Raw genomic sequence first — 24,185 nt, forward strand, 5'->3', positions numbered from 1 at the left:
ACCTCTTGTATTCCCAAAGCAAATTTAATATTTTCTTCAGCATTAATTACATCCTGTAGCATTATCTAGGAAATCTAAAGTCTTGTTCTATGTTTTGTTAAGGTGGTAGGATCTAGGCAACAGCAAACTCAACAGTTTGTGGTCAGGACACCCATAGATCAATCATGCTGCAGCCACAATGCGTCCGCTCTCTTATCCACCTCATCTCAATAACAGCAACTCCACGGTTGCCATGAGTGACCAACTTTCTCTGTTCCCATTCCAGGCTGACTGCTTACTTTTAAGCAGCTTTCCTACTCCAAAATACCAACCAGCTCCCTGTCTGTCCTACCTGATCCCCATCCACAGTTCACCTACTAATTAACACCAGAGATCTTCTATTTGGCTTTTTCCATCACACCCTTTTGCCTTATTTCTACTTAGGAGAACATTACCACTTTAGTTTCTAGAAAGGGAAACTGATTAGTTGATACAACGCTTGCAACCGAACAATAATAATCATTCTTGCTCTTCCTTGCACATCAGAGAGAACACATCTCTTCATCGGAGTAAAAAAGATGAAAGCTGGATACTGTCTCAAAAATACTCGTTTGTTTTATTTCTTTTATTCTTGTGTTATTTTCCTTCAAAACAAATAGATGGTGAATTTGAGAAAGTAATTTTAATTCCCCTGAATTATGGGAACCAAATAAATTATGCGCCAATTTCTTTTCAAATAAACTTGTATGTTTTGGGAATTAGAACAATAAAATGATAGTATTTTCCTCTATTTCACGTGAGCTCCCGCTAGTCACATGCCAGAAGACTTAAACAGGAACCAATTTCACCAGGTTCTCTGTGATCCGGAAATCAATGAGAAAATGTGCACAAATACTTAGCCCTACAATGTGACAGCTGAACTTATGTCACTACACCATTTCAAACTATATGAAGGTAAAAGAGTTGAGATGCAGTTTGGCAAATAAATGCAACATTATTGCCACAAGACACAATTACAGCAAACTCATCGTAGCTGAAAAGTAATAGTTTCAGCTGTAATGTCACACTCATTATTCTCATGCAAAATAGGGCTTGATCAGAGATTCTCAATCCACTGGATTGATACTTCTTGCATCTTATTCCTCCCTGCGTCTTGTGAAAATATTAACTCTTCAATGTTCCACAGACACCAGACACCCTCTGGAATACCAGAAAAGTGGTCATTCCTCATGGCAACTAACCAACTGAGCCTGATTTGGTTTTCACTCAACACCACATAGAATAAATATCTCCAGGAATTACAAGATAGCAATTAGAAATAAGACCTCCTTATCCCTTAAACCTTCAAATACAAAGGCATTGAGGGCAATTACAGCGCACCAACTATTGCCTCAATCATAATCAGCTAACTTAACACAGATCAGCAAAGGAATTTGATTCCATCTGGTCTAAATGGCATAAAACCACATCGCATGGTGTTTTTATTCATTAGGCCACAAGCTGAATTCATTGCATTTGAAGATTTAGAATGCTTTCAAGTTTCAAAATTTTACAGGTGCACCTTGCATAGCACTCCTGACAATACCTAGAAACTGGAATGCAAGATGAGTGAAACTTAAGTATAATAAAATGCACAGATATTCAATAAGGTGCTTTGTAACAGTCAATGACAACAAGTTAGTGATAAGGGTCAAATATTATTTCCATTTTCATATCTCATTTTCTATTCATTATATTTTTAGAGCTAACGTGTAAGTTAATTGTTTTACGCCTGGCAGTGTCACATTTTTATTCTGTGGATTGATCTCCCATTTCCATCATCCTTGGGTTACTGTATTTAAAGTTAAGTATGTCTGTGCAGCATCTTAATTCTTTGAGAACCTCTCTTGAAGCCACAACTTGATGCATTGTCATCTCATCTCTATGTCTATGCCATCACTCAATATCTGTGTAAAAACCATATTCTCTTGCTGTTTCCGTCAAAGAAGCACTTTACTGCTAGAAAACATAATCAAGTGAATTTACGCTTTGTGTTCTCAACCACTTTAATGATTCAACTCTGTTAGCTATATTCAGTTCAAGCTTTCCTATGTTGAGCTTTTCTTTTGGATGTGTTCTGATGCCCCACTCAGTTACAGCATGGAATTTAGTGTGATTGTCTATAACAGTAAAATTAATCAAGCCTCAATAAAGCAGTGTAATTAGTTACAAAGAGCCCTTGCTTACAGGACTGGGGAAGGGCAGGTATGGCTGGATGGGAGTGAAAATAATGAAACAGGCAAGTTTTTAACAAGTATGAAATGTGCATAAAATATCGACCAAGTGCAAACGTGCATAAAATAATTATGAGAAATATGGTTAGATTTTATAGGTTCTTGTACGAATTGGGAACATTGGCAATAGGAGAAAATTTAAAATATGTCAAGATAGATACCACTTGAAGAAGGTCATTCAACCCATCATATCTCAATCATCCAAAAAAGATTTCCAATATAACTCAATCTTTTTTTGCCCCAAGTTATTCCAGGAATTTCTGCTCCATATTCTACCCACTCATTCCATCCACCAAGCCCCTCACATCTAACATCTATGTTCTTCCGGATCTGCATTTGCTTTTGGTTCCCAATGCCTAAAGTTTAAAATTCTTATTCTTGTATTTAAGTCCTTTCATAGCCGCATTCCCTATCCCTAACCTTCTGTAGCTATACAGCAACTCTGAACAGTTTGTTCCTAACTTGCCTAATTTTAGTCCAGCCTCTCTAGACCCCCTCCCCCCCCCCCCCCCCCAACTGCAGGTGGTCACTATGTTCGACAAACTGGAATTTTGCCCCAAACCCCTTCTCCTTTAAAACTCTCCATAAACCCACCTTGACAGCTTTTTCTAATCCTTCCTAATATTTTCTTCTTTAGTTTAATTTCCAATTGTTTCTTATGGTCCTGTGAAGTGCCTTAGGTTTTTTTTTTTTGATATTAAGTATGCTGTATAAATGCAAGGTCTATCGCTTTAAAATAAAGTCTGGATATACCTTTTCAATTACATTTACTATTTATGTTCCTCTATGAAGTCATTTCCTTTTAGCTTCTCTAGTTTTTAACCTCATCATACAGTCCATAGAAATTAGGGATCAGCCTTGCAGATCTTTTGTGAAACCTCTCGAAAGCTTGAATGCCACCCTTATGATGTGGTGACCAGAAATAGACATTGTACTTACCCAAGGTGAGATTTGAGTCTGACTAAGGCACTTTTTTGTTTAAGTATGAAAGCCTTGTAATTAAATAGTGGGAAGAGACAAAGCAGACAAATGTTATAAAGATGTGAGATGTTTAGAGTAGTGATAATGGGATACTTCAACTAACCAGCTATAGACAAAGAGAAGGAATTCCTAAAATCAGCGTAAACTAATTTTCTAGATCCAATCCAATAATGAAAGAACAGTGCTGGATCTAGTTCCGGGGAATGAAGTAAGGCAAGTGAAGCATGGTTTAGTGGAGTATTTAGAAATTGTGATCACGATAACATTGTGGAGTTATGGAAAAGGACAAGGAGAAATCAAAGGTGGAAAATACTCAACTGGGGAAGGACTAATTTTAGTGAGTTGAAAAGGATTGTGCCCAGATGAAGTGGAATCAAAGATTGACAGGTAAATGAGCAATGAGAGATTAGAATCCAGAAAATCCCTATAGTGCAGAAGGATCTTCAAAGAGAACAGTTGAGATATAGACACAAGTCCCATGAGAGGGAAAGGAAGTATAATCAAAGATAAAGATATGATTATTATCAGGTACATAATTCAGTAGAGGACCAAGGAGAATACAGAAAGATAAAGGAGAACTAAAAATGGAAATAAGAGGGGTAAACAACATAGATTGTAGGTAACAAAAGGGACACGAAAAATGTTTATATATAAATATATAAATAGTAAAAGGACACTCAAGAGGAAAATTGGGGCTGATTAGTGCCAAAAGGATCTTAACATGGAGGTAGAAGATAGGCCGAGTACCTGCCTACACAGCGAAAAATGACTTTGCCAATGTCACAGTAAAGGCGGTAAATCAGATAAAAATTGATAAAGAGGAGATGCATATGAAGTTAGCAGTACTCAAAATAGAGAAGTCACATCCACTCTGGATGGGATGCATCCCTGGCTGCTGAGGAAAGCAAGAGTGGAGACTCTAGAGGCTTTGGCCACAAGACTTAAATCCACCTTAGATATGGGAATACTGCTGGAGGACATGAGGCCAAAATGTTTCCTCCCTGTTAAAAAAAGATTAAACCTGGCAACTGCATGCTGATCAGCTGAAGACCACTGTGAGAAATATTTAGAAAAACTAATCTGGGACAAAATTAATTGAAGTTTGAAAAAATATGGATTGATAACATTCAGTGTGATTTGTGAAAGGCCAATTTTGAATAATTTGAATTAGTTCTTTGATGAAGTAACCGAGGGCTGAAGAAGGTAGTACAGTTAATGTTGCGTATTTGGACTTTCAACGGATGTTTATTAAAGAAAGATGCAAGAGAACCATAGCAAATTGAAGCTGATAGGACTAAAAGGTCAATGGAGTAAGATTAAGAAATTTGTTAAGGGGTATAATTCAGAGTATTGGCAAAGGGTCGTTTTTCCAGACTGGAGGGATGTGTGCAATGGGGTCCCAAGGGGTCGGTGTTGGGTTCACTTTTCTTTTGAATATATTACATATAAAAATGACTGACTGGTACCCAAGGTATAATTTTAAAATTTGCATAAGAAACAAAACCTGGAAATATAGTGAACAATGAGGAGGAAAGTAACAGATTTCAGGTGGGAACAAATAAACTGGTGAATTGCACAGATGAATGACAAATTAAATTTAAGGCTGAAAAGTGGGAAATGATCCAGTCTGGCAGGCAGAATGATGAGAGGGTATCGAAACAAAATGTTGAAACGGGAATGCACGAAAAGAAAGCTCGAATGTATGCACAAAAATATTTGAAGGCAGAAGGACAAGTTGAGAATTGTTAAAAAGGCATACAAAAACAAGGAAATTATGCTAAACCTGCATTAACCACCTAGGTGCAGTAGTCTGACTAATTCTCAGCACCACATTTTGAGACTCAAAGAAAGAGTGGGGCTGAGATTTTACATTGTTCTGCAAGCAAATCTCGCCATAGGTTACAACAGTATGAAGGTGTGTGAGATATAGCTTGAGCTACTCAACCATGGAAACTGTTATCAGTTCTGGGTACTGTTTAGAGCAACCAAGTTTGGTCTGTTGATCTTCAAATGTTCACAGAATCATACAGTGAAACAGCAGAGATGGAGGTTAAGGAATTGAGAGGTTGCAGAGGAGATTTACTTGAATGGCAGCATGGATGAAATACTTCAATATGTGGAAACACTGGAGAAAGTATAGTTGTTTTTGATTGAGCAGAGATGGTTAAATGTACATTTGACAGGTGTTCAAAATCATCAATGCATTTGATAGAATATATCAGGTGGAACCAATTCCAGTGGCAGAAGGATTGGTAGACAAAGTCACAAATTGATAGTAATTAGCAATAGAACCAGAGGCAACATTAGGAAAATAAATTACACAGCAAATTGTACGATTTAGAATGCACAGCTTGAAAGGCAAGTTGAAGCAGATACAATAAAAACTTATGACAAGCAATTTGATAAATACTTGAATGGAGGAAATTTACAGGATCTTGTGAGAAAGATTAGTGGAGTGGAACTAGTTGGGTAGCAAAGAGCTAATGCAGACACAATGGGCTGAATGACCTCCTTCTGTGCTGCTTCTATGAATGTATGAGGAGCAACAAACCAATTAAGTGCTGTTGTTTTAAATTTTGCCCAGAATTGATAATTGGTTCCACTGGTTAACAGTTCAAGCTCAAGCTATATTATCACACTGCTGTAGCCCGTGGAGAGATTTACTTGCAGATCAACCGTAAAGTCTCATATTTAATACATGCTTGAATACCTTGAATTTTCTAAATCAAAATAAATTGCAATGTTGTCGTCATTGTACACCCATGTAGTACAATGTAAAAGTGTGCCTGTCTGTGTGGAGAGGGATTTTAATAAGTTATTACGAGTTGAATAAAGTAGCTATGGTCTTGTTAATCTTCATAGATTTTCAGCCTCCACGTACAAATTGAACATTCGCTCTCATCCCACAGGGGACAGGGATGCTAACCTTAGGATGCTGTCGCTTTCAGAATTTCATGCCCTGCGTAGTCAAGTAGCCTTCCTTGCTCTGGACCTTGCCATTAGTTCTTTGGCCAGAGGAAGCTGCACTGAAATTCCAAACAAGAGCAAAAGCACTGAATCATCCAACAGTGAACAGTAGATCAACTCCAAGCCACATCAGGAGAGAAAGAGCAATGCAGGATTGGTTGGGAGGAAGCTTTATAAATGAAAGTCAAATGAGCAACATTATATCTATAGTGGGAAATTTAATTTTCCTCTTTTCAACCACCACATAAAATTTGAGCACATCAATACAGAAAAACTGGCAGTGGTACTCAGCGGAAACATCAAGGCACTGTGGAGCTTAACTCCTAAATGTTAATTGCCCCGACAGGCTCAGTCAAGACAGCAATGCTTACTATAAGCATGTACGTTATTCAAGATTGCTGCTGCATAGATAGTCTGGAATTAAATGCTCTATATGTTGGTCCAAGAAGGTGCTGCAATAAATACTACCAATCAAAAAACTTTGTTTAATGAGTTTAACAAAAAAAGCTCCTAAATTAAACTGTAGATTTTTATTCCATGAATATCAAAAGACAATATGTCAAGTGGTGGGTACATTTTGCTGAGGCAAAATGAATCTCAATTTTTGTCTGAAATAAAAAGATGTTTAAAGATTGCCTCATGCAAATATAATGGCTTGATCCACAGATAACACATGCAATTCACTAATCTTCTGTATTTAAAAAAGAAAGCCAGAAACTCTTTTTGATAGATGTATCTTAAGTATCAGAATGTGTACTCATTTCAGGCTTACTTAGCCAGCAGCATTTTTAAATGTGATTTTAAAAAATCTGATGTCAAACCAGCCCTAAAAGACTGAAACTGCAACTCTACTATGTGTGGACAAAACATTGTCAATTTCACAGTGCATGCGTTCAAACGAGTTTTCCTGCAAGGCAATGTTATAAATGCTTAATGCTGGAAATATTATTCCTTGAAGACAACCACTCAACAGTCAAGTTGGGAACTTGCGGTGGGTGACTGTAACGGTAACTCAGATTCTCTGACATGTAGAAACCTTGTACAAGATTCTGAGACTAGTTAAAACAGCTGAATGATGGTGCCCAGAACATCAGTTTTCGTAGATTGAAAATGTTTGCGATTTCAACTACAAACAGAAAGATCTAGATGTAAAAACTAGCCAGGAGTGGACACACCATAGTAGACTACAGTGCGAGCTTCAGTACGAGGGATTGCATGAATACTTTTGCATAGTAGCACCATGAAGGAAGAGTCTCGACAAGGGATGAACAAAGGTTTCACCTATACCACAAACAACACCTGAATCACAGCATTGGTGGATGTGAGAGAATACTTTTATTTGGAAGAAAGCCATTATTGTGGTGAAGAAGCTTGGGATGATTGGACATGAACTTCAATCATTCTAGTTAATACTATGATTTGGAGTGGTTACTGATACCAAATTATCCAATTCCCCAATGACCATGAAACAATTGATTTCTCATGTCATATGTACCAGTTACTGGTACTGGCTGTTTAAGTTCTAATTATTTATCTTGAACCTCTGGTCTTGGAATTTATCTCAAAATGGGTAAGTCTGAGTGATGTAAACAGAAGCCTCCCAGAGAGTGGATTAGGTACAACAGAGCTCATTGCACCTCTTTACAACAAAGGCCATTGCTAAGCTACTTATACAGCAGTCCATAAAATGGTTGGGAACAATGTTTGCATATTACACATACATATATATCTAGCTGAACTATGAACAAAATATATAATAGTTTCTTATCCTTATATGTTTGCTTTTAAGTTTACAAAAGTATTTCCTGTACTGTATCTATATATGCTGACTCATAAAGAAGTTCCCTGCTGCCATCCTCTTCCTCCCCAGTTCCTTCCAGAACTGAAAACATGACTAGAGTCCTACATAATCAACATTTCCCTTGGGCAACTCAATGGAAAACGATAGATCCCTCATTGCCAGATAACCTTTTTAGTGAATTTGGTTGAGGGATAAATAACAGCTCATCTTTCCTTTGAAATAGTGCCATGGAATCGTTTACACGATCTAAGAATGTAGGTGTTCTCAGGTTACTGTCTTAGTTGAAGGATGGCACCTCCAACAGTGCAGCAGTCTCCCAGTCTTGGTGTGTCAACCTTGATTTTTGTGCGCAACCCACAGCCATCTGACTCAAAGGCACAAATGCAAATGACTGAGCCATGACGACACCTTGGAGTTTCCTTGGGAATGAACATCAGAGAACCACACCCACAAACCCTGGGCTAGTGATATGATTGTGCCAGCTGCCATATTGAAGACAACTTTATATACTAAGGTAAACATAATGATGACACCAATGGAGAGAATAAAATTGTCTGATTTCAGCTGGAGATTAGGACGCACAGACGAATTGGCCAAAACGTTTTCACTGAAGTTCATGAATGCTGGTACAGATCTGAAAAATCCAATGGATTCCCCAAGCTATACTAATGGATGAAGAAAGTAGATAAATAAATGCATATTTGTGTAAGCATTTCACAATATTTCTTAAAATAGTTGATTCCTTATCTGACCTGGGTTTGGGCAAATGCATGTTTTAACTGAACCACAAGGTCTTTGCATCTGAGAATTAAATTTCTACATCTTCATCATCAGAAATGCCTTTCAGAAAATAAATGTGACACACTTTGAAAAGTAATTCAACAAGAAAGCAACATAACTGACACTGTGCAAGTAGATAATTGAAAATGAGCAATGATTTACAATCCAACTTAATAATCAGGAGCTGGCTTTGGCTAGTAGCCAAGGTAGAGTCAACATCAGACAGGCTGATTAAGGTTGGTTCATAATCAAGGTGTTGCCAGAAAACTAACACAAGAAACTTTGCAACACCAATCTTGAGAAACGCAAAGCTTGGTGAATAGTCAATATTACAAGAAGATACAAGTGTTTTTAATAGAATCCTAACAGAGATGGTGTGGGACACTTCTCAATTGCTATTACGGAAGTATTGGAGGATGAATGAATGAAGAACATAGGTACCATTTAATGAAATTTAAGCCAGAGAAGTGTGGTGATTCATTTTGGTAGAAAGAACAAGGAGAGGCAATATAAAAGAAATGTTACAATTCTATCGTGGGTCCAGGAGCACAAGACCTGGGGGTTAAAGTGCACAAATAATTGAAGGTCGTAGAGCACGTTTAGAAAGTGGCTTTGGACTTCATAAAGACGGAAATTGAGTTCAAAAGCAAGGATGTTATGACAAACCTATACAGAGTACTGGTGTGGCCTCAACTGGAATATTGTGCCCAATTCTGAGTACCACATGTTAGGAAGGGTGTGAAGGCAGAGATGTGCAGAAAAGAATAGTTCAGGAATGAGGAACATCGGATTTATGGATAGATTGGAGAAGCTGGGGCTGTTCTTCTTAGGGAAGAGAAGATTAAGAGGTCACACCAGAAATGCCCATATCCCATGAAAGAAAAATCTATAATTCTATTCACGCAGAAGACAAAAGGAAAACAAATAAGAAGCATGAAAGGGAATAAGAAAAAAAACACAAAACAAGAGAAAGGTGAGACCAGGTAAAAGAAATAGAATGCAAAGAAATCTAAACAAATATTGATAAAGGAAAGGAAAAATTAAGAAGGGAGTAGTCCCTTTGATTTTCCACCAAATGTTATCCTACAGTAAACAGAGGTTTACAGGCAAAGCATAATGGGGGTGTGAAAGAGAAATAAATGTAGATTGAACTCCTCAGTGAACATTTCTTTGAATACTGCCTTCTACCACACAGATGTGGTTAAATTTCAATAAAAGATAGAAATTAAAATACAGCTCCAATTTCATTGAATGAATTTGAACTAGAGTTAAAATAGGTATTCAGAAAATAAGTAGCTCTGTAAAGGAATAGGTGGAGTAACGTGGAGTAAGTAGTATTTATAAATTGTTGATCCACTGATCGAATCTCAAAACCAACTTGTTTATAAAAAGGTTAAACAATTCTGTTTAGGACCAGTAAAATTACTTTTTCTCAGTTGTAGAAAACCCAAATTATTTACAAATTACAATTTACTTCTGTGTTTCGTTACTGAATGGAACATGCCAGATTTCTGTGATAAAAGTACATTCCAAATTCTCTTTTGGCAGTGCAATGATGGAGTGCAGCCAAATGTTCATGTGGAATACCATTATCTATCATGTTCTAAGCCAAAAGATAATAAAATTGGCATTAACACTATTCATTTAAAATGTATTAGTCTGTAAACATTTGAACCATTTTCTTTCATCATAATTTAGACATTAGAAAATAATAAAATTCCAAAATTCTGATTTTAATTTTGCTTACACATACAGATGAGCATCAGCACTTGTTAATTTGATGCTCAAACAGAATTCTTTACATACAAATTTATTTCCTATCACATAGTAATAAAACTCACCTTCTTATCTATAGTCCTTGCTTGGCCATAGAATTCTAGGGCTTCTTGTGCTTTTAAAAATTTGCCACGATGAAGCAAATAAGCACAGATCATTACTCCTGTCCGTCCCTTTCCAGCTTTGCAATGGATTGCTGCAACATTGTTATCATCTTCACTCAACCAGTGGTCTAGATCTTCACAAAATGGCTTGATGAGTTCTAGCTGTGGTGGATTATGGTCTTCAAAAGGATATTGAGCGACTAAGTGGATAGGAGAGAAAAATAATTCAGACAAGTGAGCAAATTACCATTTTTATAATTTAAGCATGTATATAATGCATAGCAGTCACAAACAAAATGTTAGAATTCTGACTAAGATCAGTCCAAGATTTAACATCCATAAACTCCACCAAAGTCTTTTGGGACTATTTAATTGGATATAAATTGTGTCATACAAAAAGATTACCTGTCAAAGCAAAAAAAATGATAAAGCTATGAAATAGTGTTAAAAGACTGTACTAAACATACATGTGCCATTTAGCAATCTTGCCCTGTTATATCACTGCACTATTTTTTTCACAAAATGATTGAGTCATAATGTAAACAGAACAATACCACTTCTGCTATGCTTCTTATTCCAACAGAAATAACTTGTAGAGAACATTGAGATTCACATCATCAGCCACTTGCATCAAATGCCAATAATTAATTGGGTTTTTTTCATGACTTGTAGGGGATTTTCACAGTAACTTAATTGAAGTCTACTTGTGACAATAAGCGATTATCATTATGGAAGTGTCTAACTACAATTGTTAACCTACCTCTGCAATTAAATTTAGTAGCATCATAATGTCTTTCTGCACATCTGCAAGGAAAAGTAAAAAAATATTAATCATAATATCCAAACTAGGATATCACACTTAAGTATATTGTGTATGTAGGCTACTAATGTCTAGTAGCCTACAAAGCTGCTCACACAGAAAATATGAACATGCATCAAACTGAGTTGGGAAGAAAGTGTCTCACTGCAGATTAATTCTGGATACATAGGAGTCATCATTTAATGTAATCTGAAAATTGATCTTCCGAAAATGTCCGAAATTTGCCGTCAAAATAACATCAAAGTAAGTAGCTCACCTCACTATTTATGTACACAGCATCTTCAAACAAGGCCAGACGCATAATTAAATGGAAATCACATAGTTGCTGTTGTGGTGGTCTGCCTTGTTACCTTTGCAAAAATGGCACCTTGTTGTCTTGCTCCCCATTAAAATACATTAAACAACAGATAGTCCCACTACCTGCCAGGTAGAGAAACTTTAGACAGAACCTCAAGTCAAATCATCTCAAGTCAAAATACCTTTTTGACAACTTAATAAATGTTATCTACCGCCAGTCAACTCTGGCTCTGAAAATTAACTAGTTGGATTTTTAGGTTTTAAGTGCTGTTGCAGGTTTACACTATTTAATTTATCACTGTTCTATGGTAGAAAAAAAAGTGAAGCTATCAGTACTCCTTGTTATTAACTAGTAGAATCATCAGGTTTTACAGCATAACAGGCCCATCGTGTCTACATCAGCCATGAAGCGCCCATCTACTCTAAAGCCATTTTCCAGCACTTGGCCCAGCACCACAGCCTTGTATGCTATGGTGTTTAATCTAAACGCTACTTAAATCTTCTGAAGGTTCCATCTCTACAACCCTTTCAGGCATTGAGTTTCAGATCCCCATCACCGTCTGGGTGAAAAAGATTGTCCTCAAATCCCTTCTAAATCTCCTGCCCATTTCCTTTAATTAATGCCCAATGGTTATTGGCCTCTCTACCAAGGGGAAAGGTTTCTTCCTATCTACTCTAAGCAGGTTCCTTATTTTTTGTACAACTCGATCAGGTGTCCCCTCAGCCTCCTCTGCTCCAAGGAAAACAACCTTTACCTAACCAGCCTCGCTTCATAGCTTAAACACTCCAGCCCAGGCACCATCCTTTTGAATGTCCTCTGCACCCTCTCTAGTGCAATCACATCCTTCCTATAGCATGGCAACCAGAACTGCACACAGTATACTATGGTCTGACGTTTTATACAGCCCCATCATAACCTCATTGCTCTTATATTTTGTAACTCGGCTAATAAAGGTTAACCACCTTATCTAGCTGTCTTGCTGCCTTCAGGATTATTTAGACATGCAACCCAAGGTCCCTCTGGTGCTCAATTTCCTAGTGTCTCACCATTCATTGTATTTTCCTTTGCCTTGTTAGGTCTCCAAAAATGCATCACCTCACACTTCTCAGGGGTAAATTCCATTTGCCACTTTTCTGTCCATTTGACCAGTCCATCTATATTGTCCTGCAATCTAAAGCTTTCCTCCTTGCTATTTAGCACACCGCCAATTTCCGTGCCATCTGCAAATTTACTGATCAGATCACCAACATTCACATTTAGATCAGTAATATACCCTACAAACAGCAAGGACCCTGCACCGATCCCTACAGTACACCACTGGACACAGGCTCCCAGTCATTAAAACAATGTTGCACATCACCCTCGGCCTCCTGCCACTTAGCCAAAGATGGATCCAATTTTCCAAATTGCCCTGGATCCCATGGGCTCTTTCCTTCTTGACTACTCTCTCATGCTTGACCTTGTCAAAGGCCTTACTGAAGTCCATATAGATTACATCAACTGGACTGCCTTCATCACAGATGAAAAAGACTCATTTAAAAGCTCACCTACATCTTCCGGTTTGACACAGTTTGCCAATTTGGTCCCAAATGGGCAATACTCCTTCCCTGGTGACCCGCTTGGCCTTAATCTACTTATGAAGCACCATGAGATGTTCCTTTATTTTGCCCGTCAGAATTTGTTCATGTCCCCTCATTGCTTTCCCTTTTTAAATTACCCCCTGAACTTTCTACTCTCGCCTAGGACCTTCCCCATGTCTACCATAAGCCTCTGTTTTTAAAAAATCAAATCCTGTATACCCCTGGACATTCAGGATTCTCTGAACTTGGTAGTCCCCATCCTTTACGGGAACATGTTGGCCCTGTAGTCTCTGTACTTCCTTTTTAAATAACTTCCACTTTCAAGTAGCTGCTTCCAGTTCACTTTGGCCAGATCCTGTCTTATCATATTAACATATTAATTTCTCTCGGGCTCTGAGGACCTATTGTTTGCTCCCAACAACATGATTGCCCTCTTTCTTTTTAAGTTATACCCATATGTCCTCAATTGAGGAGCCTGCTCTGATATGACTGCTTGATCAATAACCACTTCCTCTTTTATTCCTCTTTTATCTAATGCATGGAGCCTTGAGGTAAGGCAAATGAATTGAGGGTGTTAATTAACATTAAAATTCTACAACCTGGAAAATTAAGCTGCCATTCAGCTTTGCCCCCTTGTGACTTAAGAAGTCTATCTTTGAAGCCTTACAAACTGACTTGGTTTTTCTTCTATATTTGGCTGCGCATCACCCCCTACTGTATCTCCACTCCTGCCAAATTAGTTTGAACACCCCAGCAATTTCTGGTGACATGTGCAGTCAAACATCTAAATCAGGAACCTACTGATCAAATTGCCCCACTGCTCCAGAATTTTCATTGCACTCATACTAAGAAACTTGGTACTGAATGTGTGCAATGTATGGGGTTGTGACTGATAGTCAGTAAACAAGCCAAAAAAAGTTAGGGCTCATCCATTCTAGTCTAAGTGAATTTTTAACACCATGGCAATTCTTAATTAGTGACAAACAATTCCTCTGGTACAGAAACTTGGCTTTAGCAAGTGGAATCCCATTCCTTCAGATTTTAGTTATCGTAGGAAATTTTTATTAAATTGTTGTGTCTTTTTCTATCATTAAGCTACAATTACTTATAAAGTGCAAAAGACAAATTTCTTCTGCGCCAGCTCCTCAGGCCCAAGAATGACATGCTTCCACTCCGGTGTTGTGGGTTCTGAGGTGACTAACAGACCAATGCTAGGTCTGCAAACACTTTCACAGGAGGGGCAGGTAATGTTTGATGAGATGGGTGGGAGGGTTGCTCGGATTCTGGAACACTCCTTCCGCTGTTTGCGCTGGGCCTCCACCTGTGGCTGTCAAGAGATGTTTATAATGGTTAGCATCGTCTCGCAGATGCATCTTCTCCAGTTTGGACGGTTTTGAGCAAAGGATTCCCACAAATCGGTGGGAGTGTTGCACTTTTTTTTTACAGGAGGCTTGGAGTAGGGTTTCTTTGCCTCCCTCCTCCCCTCCCGCCCCAGGGGCAGCGCTGGTGATATTTCTCCAGATGCATATTGTTCCCGTCTCTTACGCATACAGGGCAGGTAACATGTAGCTCTGTAGATCATGAACTTGGGTGCGTGGTGTGAGGTCTTCGTCCTCAAACACTCTTTTCCCCCAGAGCACCAAAAGCTGTACTGGCACACTGGAGGCAATGTTGAGTTTCATTGTCGTTGTCTGCCCTCACTGGGAGGAGGTTCCAAAAGGTATGATAAATGATCAATGTTGTCCAATGGTTTGCCATGGATTTTGATAGTCGGGGGCAGTAAAACGCAGCTGGAGAAAGCTATTATAGACGACCCTTGTCTTCTGGATGTTAAGCTTAAGGTCCATTCTTTCATATGCCTCTGTGAACGCATTGACAACAGAACAATAGATATAGCAAATCTCAATTACCAGGAAGAATTTACACTGGTGTTCTTTTCTATGGTAAGAAGTCTTACAACACCAGGTTAAAGTCCAACAGGTTTGTTTCAAACACGAGCTTTCGGAGCACGGCTCCTTCTTCAGGTGAATGGCCAGCCATTCACCTGAAGAAGGAGCCGTGCTCCGAAAGCTCGTGTTTGAAACAAACCTGTTGGACTTTAACCTGGTGTTGTAAGACTTCTTACTGTGCTCACCCCAGTCCAACGCCGGCATCTCCACATCATCTTCTTTTCTATGGGCTGTCCCAACAGGTGTCTTCATAATCTTTTACAAGTTTTGATAAAGTAGGTAAAAAGAAGACATGATTCCCGATATGGGGAAGTCCAAAACCGCCAGACCTGCTGAGATTTTCCAGCATTTTCTGTTTGGTTTCCAAAGCTAGTTGAGTCACTAATCAATTCAATTAGGAATCCAGGAGGAACTTCTTGAGAGTCATTAAGCAACGGAACTTGGGATAGTTTCTGCAGTTAAGGAGGAGCTATACAAATGCACAACAGAGAGAGGGGTAAAAAGAAAGGCTGATACGGTCAGATTTGTGTGGAATATTAATTCTACTTCAGTTCAATTGTAAAAATGCTTCTTTTTAATTCTATTTATAAATTAAATGGCAATTCAATTAACAGGCTTATATTTGTTTCTCCCACTAAGCTGGTTTTCAGAAGTTTGATCAGTTATTTTTCAGAAAGTATAAAATGAGGAGTTCCTCAGTGCCATTTGGTGTGCACTAAGATGGCGAGTGAGGGAGTTTTAATTGTCAATTTTGACCCAAAGTCTATTTATTTTCTTTAACTTGGTAATCAACTAAACATTACTTCTTAAGTTAAGAGAAGTTACATTTATTCCAGCCTTAAACCGAGGTAGAGCACTGAAAGCAGCTGCAGCTAATGAATTAGGTGGCTCCCTTAAACTGGTTTTCAGAAGCTGGAATCAGTTGTTTTTCAGAAAGTATATAAACAGGGGGTCCTCAGTGGAACTTGGTCTGCATTAAGTGTCAAGTTGGGAGGTAAGTAACTGCGAGTGGCTGCCTTCTTTTTCGTCCTCCAGTAGTTGGCACTTACTTTGGTACAGGGTATGAAGCTGATTGATGAGTAACTGACAAGTTATTCTACTTGCTCCAGTGTAACAATAGTTTTTTTAATTACTATATGGCAGGTCAGCATGGCTGGAATGTACATGCTGTGGTATGTGGGAAGTCATGGATGTACCGTGTGTCCTAGGTGAGCATCTCTGAGGAATTGTCACCAGCTGGAGAAGCTTGAGCTCCATTTTTCAGAACTCAAGCGGCAGCTGGAGTCACGGTGGTGCATCTGCAAGGCAGGGAACTATATGGAGAGCACTTTTAGGGAGGGGGTCACACTACATGTTAGGAGCGTGTAGGCAGAGGGATGGGTGACCACCAGGACGTCTAAGAGGACTAGGCAGGTAATCCAAGAGTCCCAAGTCAATTTCGCTTGTAATTGGTTTTCCATTTTAGATTCTGCCGAGGGCTACACGATGCCCAAGACTGGGAACTGAATATTCAAGGGTATTCAACATTTAGGAATAACTGACAAAAAAGGAAAGGTAGTGTTGCACTAAAAATAAGGAATGAGATCAGGTTGGAAGCACAAATGTAGCATCTGCTTGGTGGAGCTAAGAAACAGCAAGGGGCAGCAAACATTGGTAGGAGTTGTTTATGAGCCACCAGGCAGTAGTGGTAGTGTGGGCATTGTATTAATCAGGAGATTAGAGAAGCATGTAGCATGGCTAATACAATAATCGTGGGTGGCTTCATGTTGCATACAGGCTAGGTGAATCTAATGAGCACTAATGCTGTGGAGTTTCTGGTATGTGTTAGGCATGGTGTTCTCGGGCAGCACATTGAGGATCTGACTGGAGAACAGGCTATTTTAGATCTAGTATATATTTAAAAAAATATATTTTTATTCTCCTTTTTCACATTGTCTCCCGAATTTACACCCACCAACAATAAACAATAATCAACAACATATGTCAATCCCCATAATAACAACGATCCCATCCTCCCACCAAACCCCAAACATCAGCCCACATGTTTACATAAACAAATGACAAAAAGGAATCAGGGATTACCCATAGTCACCCTTAATACACTGCCCCCCTCCCCCCCAGCCCTCCCACCCATCCCCCCCAAGTAATGTTCAATATTATCCAGTTCTTGAAAGTGCATAATGAATAATGCCCATGACTTGTAGAACCCCTCCGAGCTTCCCCTCAGTTCGAACTTAACCTTCTCAAGGGTCAAGTATTCCAGCATATCCCCCCCACCCCACAACGCTCAAACACATCTTCTACTCCTTCAAAGAATTGGCTCATCCTCACCCTCGTGAGGTGCGCTCTATATACCATCTTCAGCTGTATCAGCCCCAATCTCGCACATGAGGTGGAGGCATTTACTCTCCAGAGCACCTCACACCAGACCCCCTCCTCTATAACCTCTCCCAGCTCTTCCTCCCACTTTGCTTTGATCCCTTCCAGTGGTGCCTTATCCTCTTCCAAAATAGCTCCGTACACCGCTGACACTACCTCCTTCTCCAGTCCCATTGTCGTCAGCACCTCCTCCAGCAATGTGGAGGTCGGTTCCTCCGGGAAGCTCTGTATCTCCTTCCTGGCAAAATCTCGAACCTGCATGTATCTAAACATTTCTCCCTGCTCCAGCCCATACTTCGCTTCCAGCTCCCTCAATCCTGCAAACCAACCCCGAAGAAACAAATCTTTTAGCGTCTTAATCCCCTTCTTTTCCCATTTCCGAAAACTTCCATCCCACCTCCCTGGCTCAAATCTGTGGTTCCCCTGAATCGGCATATCCCTTGACACTGCCCCCAACCCGAAATGTTGGCGAAACTGCCTCCAGATTTTCAATGAAGCTATTATTACCAGACTCCCCGAGTATTTCCTCGGAGCTATTGGGAGTGGCGCTGTAGCTAGTGCTTTCAGTCCCGACCCCCTGCACAAACTCTCCTCCATTCTGACCCACTGGGAATCAACCCCTCTGACCCAGCTCCGCACCTTCTCCACATTCACCGCCTAGTAGTACATCAGGTTCGGGAGACCCAAGATCTAGTATATCTAAGGTGAAAGTGCTAATGAATAATTCCTAACCTTTAGGAATGAGTACCCATAATATGATATTATGTTTGAAAGTGGGGTAATTCAATCTGAAACTAAGGAAATTATGGACGTTATATGGCTGCATTGGCTGAGGCACATTGGGCAAAACACATGAAAAGGTAATATGCTACACAGGGAATGTACAATCTTCAAGGAATTATTACATAGTTTACACCAATTATACATTCCTTCAAGGCACAAAAACCCAAAATGAAAAAAGTTAGTTAACTGTGGCTAATGAGAAATTAAGAATGATATAATATTAAAAGAAAAGGCCTATAAAGTTGTCAGAAATAGGAGTAAACTTGGGGATTGGGAGAATTTTAGAATACAGTAAAGGAGAAAGAAACAAATAGAGAGATTAGATTATATATAAAGTCCCAAAAAACAATCTGATTGTAAAAGCTTCTTTAGGTATGTTAAAAGAAACTGTTGATAAATGAGCGTCCATCACAGGCAGCGTCGGGAGAATTTATAATGGGAAAATAGAGAAATGGCAGAGAAGCTGAATGATTACTTTGTATCTGTCTTCACTGAAAAAGATACAAGAAATCCCCTCAGAATCAGAGATCCAAGGGACTAGGAAGAATGAGATATTGAAGATAATTTACATAAGTAAGAAGGTTGTATTGGAGAAAAGATTGTTAAGTCCCTGGAACCCAATGAGGTATCTATGGAGAGACTGGACACATAGGTCATCTTCCAAAACTCTATAGATTCTGGAATGATTCCAGCAGATCGGAAGGGAGCAAATTATCACCCCCCTATTTAAGAAGGAGGGAGAGAGAAAACAAGACTACAGATCTGTGGACCTAGCATCAGCAGGCAGGAAAAGCTGGAACCTGCTATAAAGGATGTGATAAATGGACATTTGAATAATAATTATTTGACTGGGCACAATCAACATGGATTTATGAATGGGAAATAATGTTTGATAAACCTGTTGGGAGTTATTTTTTGTTGAGGGTGTTACTAACAGAATTGTGGGGAGTCACCGGATATTGTGTACTTGGATTTTCAGAAGGCTTCCCCCCCAAAGGAAGTTGGTTAGCAAAATTAAAACACATAGGATAGGAAGTAACATAGTGGCAGGGATTAAGGAAGAATCCTCCTTAACTCAGTCCTAAATCTGCTCCCCCTTATTTTGAGGCTTTGCCACCAAAGTTCCAATTTGAATAAGAGTAAACAGATAATGCTTGCGTGGATAGACTGCACGGATCAGCTGATCAAAATCTATATCAACGCTTTGGGTGTGGGTACTAAATATATTATCAAATTCGCGGACAACCCACAATCCCACTAGGTGGGAACGTGTGTTGTGAGGAAGATGCAAAGCAGCTTCAAAGGGATTCGGACAGACTTTGAGTCTGGCTGTGGTGGATTGGGAAAATACTCAAAGGAGTTGGTGGTAGACAGTCAATGGCTAGTTTTTAAAGAAATACTGCATGGTCAGCAACATATGTTCCTTTAAGGCACAAACACCAAAAGGGTAAATCAACCGTGGTTAACAAAAAATGTTAAAGATTGCTTTAGATCAAAGTGCTTACAAGTATGTGAGAAAAAATAAACCCGAGGACTGGGTGCAATTTAGAACCCAACAAAGGGGAGCCACAAAACTGATTAAGATAGGGAAAAGAGAATATGAATGCAAACCAGCGAGAAACATAAAAGGGAGACTATAAAAGCTTCTTTCTGTAAGTGAAAAGGAAACGATGAGCTGGGCCAAATATGGGTCCATTACAGCTGGGGACAGGAGAATATATAATGGAGAATGGGGAAATGATGGACAAACTAAACAGTTACTTTGTGCCCGTCTTCATGCAAGATGATACAGAAAATTTCCAAGAAATACTAGGTGACCAAGGAACCTGTGAAACTGAGGAACTAAAATAAATATACTATTAGCAAAGAGGTAATACTTGAAAAGTTGTCTGGGTTGAAGGTTAGTAAATCCCTGGACCAGATGAGCTTCATCCCAGAGTGCTGCAGGAGGTGGCTGGAGAGATAGTGGATGCATTGATGGTTATCTTCCAAAATTCTGTCGATTCTTTAAAGGTTTCCTGCAGACTGGAAAGTAGCAAATGCAACCCCACTAACGGGAGAAAAAAGGAGAATGAAGAATTATAGATCTGTTAGTTTGATGTCATTGGCAGGGAAAATGTTAGAATCCAATATAAAGAATGTGATGACTTGACATTTAGAAAAAAAATGGTGAGGTTGACCTGAGTAGACATTAATTTATGAAAGGAAAATGGTGTTTGGCAAACTTGTTCGGAGGTTTTTGAGGATGCTATTTGTAACATGTATGAAGGAGAACCCATAGATGTGGTGTATTTGGATTTTCAGAAGGCTTTTGATGGTCCCACAGAGGAAGTAAGTAAATAAAATTAAAGCACATGGGATTGGGGGAAATATATTAATATGGATTGAGAATTAACAGACAGAAAGCAGAGAGTAGGAATAAACATATCATTCTCAGGATGGTAGGCTGTTACTAGTAGGGTACCACAAGGATCAGAGCGAAGTCCAAGCTGTTCACTATATAAATAATTTGTATGCTGGGACCAATAGCAATATTTCAAAATTTGCTGATACCACCAAACTGGATGGGATCTAAGTTGCGAGCAAGATGCAAGGAGGCTTCAAGAGGATCAGCTAAGTGAATGGGTTAGAACAGAGTATGCAAAATATAATGTGAATAGATAAACATTGTTCACTTTGGTAGACGAAACAAAAAGACACAACATTTCTAAAATGGTGGGAGGTTGGCAAGAATGGTGAACGGTTGGCAACAAAGGGACCTGGGTATCATCTTTAATGGGGCACTGAAAGTTAGCATGTAAGTGCAGCATGCAATTAGGAATTTTGGCCTTCATCGTGAGGGGACTAGAGTACAGGATGTCTTGTTGCAGTTATACACACACTTTGTGAGACTTCACATGGGGAATTGAACACAGTTTTGATCTCCACATCTAAGTGAGACATACTTACATTGAGGGAGTTCAGCAGAGATTCACCAGAATAACCCCTTGTATGACAGGATTGTCCATGAGGAGACAAGGGGCGTGAATCTCCAGCCACGTTGGGCTCTCACTGAGCGCAACATGGACGGTGAATGCCGGGAAAGCCCTTTAGCCAGCCTCCCGACAGCCTTCGCACCTCCCAGGATTCTCCGACGCCTCGCGTGACATCAGATTCGGAATCCCGCCCCAAATGGGCGTGACCGAATGACTCTCGTGGAAGTCGGTTGGAAACCAACTTACAACCTACCTACCTGTGTGCGATCCAACAGCCTCCTTTGATTAACCAGCCTCTCCAGGGAGGTTGCAGCCGGGCGCCGATCAGTGCTGGTCCAAAAAAATGTGGACCAGGAGGAACGACACGTGGAGGAACTCCCGAGCCATCGGAGACCCCTGGGTAGTCAGGTTAAGTGCAGGGTGGCTCCGTGCCACCCCCCCCCCCCCGGAACGTGGGTACCTTAGCACTGCCCAGCTGGCACCTCGTCACTGCCACCCTGGCACTGCCAAGGTGCCCAGATGACACTGCCAAGCCAGCAGGAGCCCTGCCTTGGTGCCAGGGTGGCATTGCAAGGGTGCCTGAGTGCCAGGATGGTACAGCCAAGGGCCAGGAGGCCCATACCCATGAAATGAGGATTGGGGGGGGGGGGGGGGGGGGGGGGGGGCGGTTTGAAGGGTGGGAGTGCAGGGCAGATAATGGGGGGGGGGGGGGGTTCAGGGAAGGAAAGGGGCGCTGCAAGGGGACTTGGGGGGGGGACCTCCAGGGACCCCATAGTGGGATGTCCTCACTTGGGAGGTGTGGGGTAGTGCCCATGTGTGTGGGTGGGTGACATTGCCCATGGGTGGGGTGTGGGGGAAGCAAGCCCACAAGCTCACGTAGAGATCGGGACACCTTTTCAAAATGGCGGCAGATCTCCGAAATCAGTTCTCCAGTGCAGAAAAAAATTCTACGTGCGGCCTAAACCAGTGAGAAACTCCCCAGGGCCCAAAAAAGTGACGAAGTGTCACTGAATAGCGATGGGAACTCGCCGACAGAAAACTCCCTGAAAAACCCGTCACAAATGAACTTGGAAATTTTGGGGGAGAATCGGGCCCCGGTGTCTTTTCCTGAGAGTTTCAAAGAATGAAACTTACAAAATTCTTACAGGGCGTGACAGACTAGATGTAGATGTTTCCCCTGGCCGATGGGTCTAAAACTAGGGGACAGCATCTCAGGACAAGGGGTAGGCCATTTAAGACTGAGATGAGAAAAAATTTCTTCACTCGGAGTGGTGAATCTTTGGAATTCTCTCCTCTAGAGAGCTGTGGAAGTTCAATTATTGAGTATGTTCAAGAACGAAATCGATAGGATTTCTGGAGACTAATGATATCAAGGGATAAGTAGATTGTGCAGTAAAGTGGCATTGAAGAAGGTGATCAGGCATGGTCTAATTGAATGGCGGAAAAGGCTCAACAGGCAGAATGGCCTACTCGTATTCCTATGAGAAATGAGAGTGGGCAAGAACATAGCAGATAGAATATAATGTGGAAATATGTGAGATTATCCTCTTTTTTTTAAAAGAAGGAATAGATATGCAGAGTATTTCTTGAATAGTGACAGAAACTAGATTTACAAAGGGATCTGTGTGTCCTCATCCATATGTCACTGAAAGTTAAAATGCAGGTACACCAAACAATTAGGAAGGCGAATGGTATGTTAGTCTTTATCGCAAGAGAATCGGAGTATAGGAGTGGCAAAGTCTTGCTTCAATTATATAGAACCTTGGTTACCGTACCGAGAGAATTGTGTGCAGTTTTGGTCCCATTACCTTTGGAAGGATATATCGCCATAGGAGTACACCAAAGGTTCATCGGACTTGTTCCTGGAATGGCGGGACTGTCCTATGAAGAAAGATTGGGGAAACGGGGCCTATAACCACTGGAGTTTTGAAGAATGAGAGGTGATCTCATTGAAACCCACAAAATTCTTAAAGGGATGGACAGGGTAGATGCAGGTAAAATGTTTCCCTGGTTGGGGAGTCTATGTCCAGGGGACACAATTTCTAAATAAGGATAAAACCACTTAGGACGGAGATTTGTTTTTACTCAGAAGCTTGTGAATGTTAGAAATTCTCTACCCCATAGGGCTGTAGAAGCTCCGGTGAGAATGTTTAGTCATAGAGTATGTTTAAAGCAGAGATTGATACAAATCTAAATACCAACGACATAAAGCGATATGTGGGGGAAAAGGCACCAAAGTAGATGATTAGCCATGATTGTATAGAATGGCAGAGCAGGCTTGATGTACTGAGTGGCCTACTCCTGCTCCTATATTCCTAAGATCATAAGCAAGCAAGAATGGTTCACTATCACTCAAGTGACACTTTATTCATTGGGCCTGAGAACAATCCATTAGGTGGCCCAAAAAGAGAGAGTATTTAAAGGGACCTCAATTGTCAGAAATCATTCCAAACGTCATGGAAGCTTTTTCTGCCTTGGTGCTCGTTGATGTGTTTGCTAAGCTGGGTCTACGGGGACTGCCTTTACTGCAGTGGTGAGAGAGACAGGCTTCCAACACTTAAAGAAATGCAACTCGATTTTATTGAACACTTAACTATAATACATGCTTTAACTGTGGGTTGGCACTATGCTGACTTGACTGGAGACCTGGGGCTAACCTGACCAGACTAACTGACTACCACATGGTGTTTGTTCTAATTGCTGCTCATGTGCTCTGACTGTCTCAGAGGCTGGATCCTGA

General features: G+C 40.2%; 1 protein-coding gene across 1 annotated transcript in view; it reads right to left on the reverse strand.

Moving 5' to 3' along the window:
* ptenb (phosphatase and tensin homolog B) overlaps nucleotides 1-24,185 on the reverse strand; it is a 219,977-nt gene that overhangs the window by 29,673 nt on the left and 166,119 nt on the right. Inside the window, 2 exon segments of the mRNA XM_038821662.1 lie at nucleotides 10,623-10,861; nucleotides 11,422-11,465. Coding sequence (XP_038677590.1) covers nucleotides 10,623-10,861; nucleotides 11,422-11,465 — 283 coding nt within the window.

Source organism: Scyliorhinus canicula, chromosome 16 (assembly GCF_902713615.1).
Source record: "Scyliorhinus canicula chromosome 16, sScyCan1.1, whole genome shotgun sequence".
NCBI classification, from domain to species: Eukaryota; Metazoa; Chordata; class Chondrichthyes; order Carcharhiniformes; family Scyliorhinidae; genus Scyliorhinus; species Scyliorhinus canicula.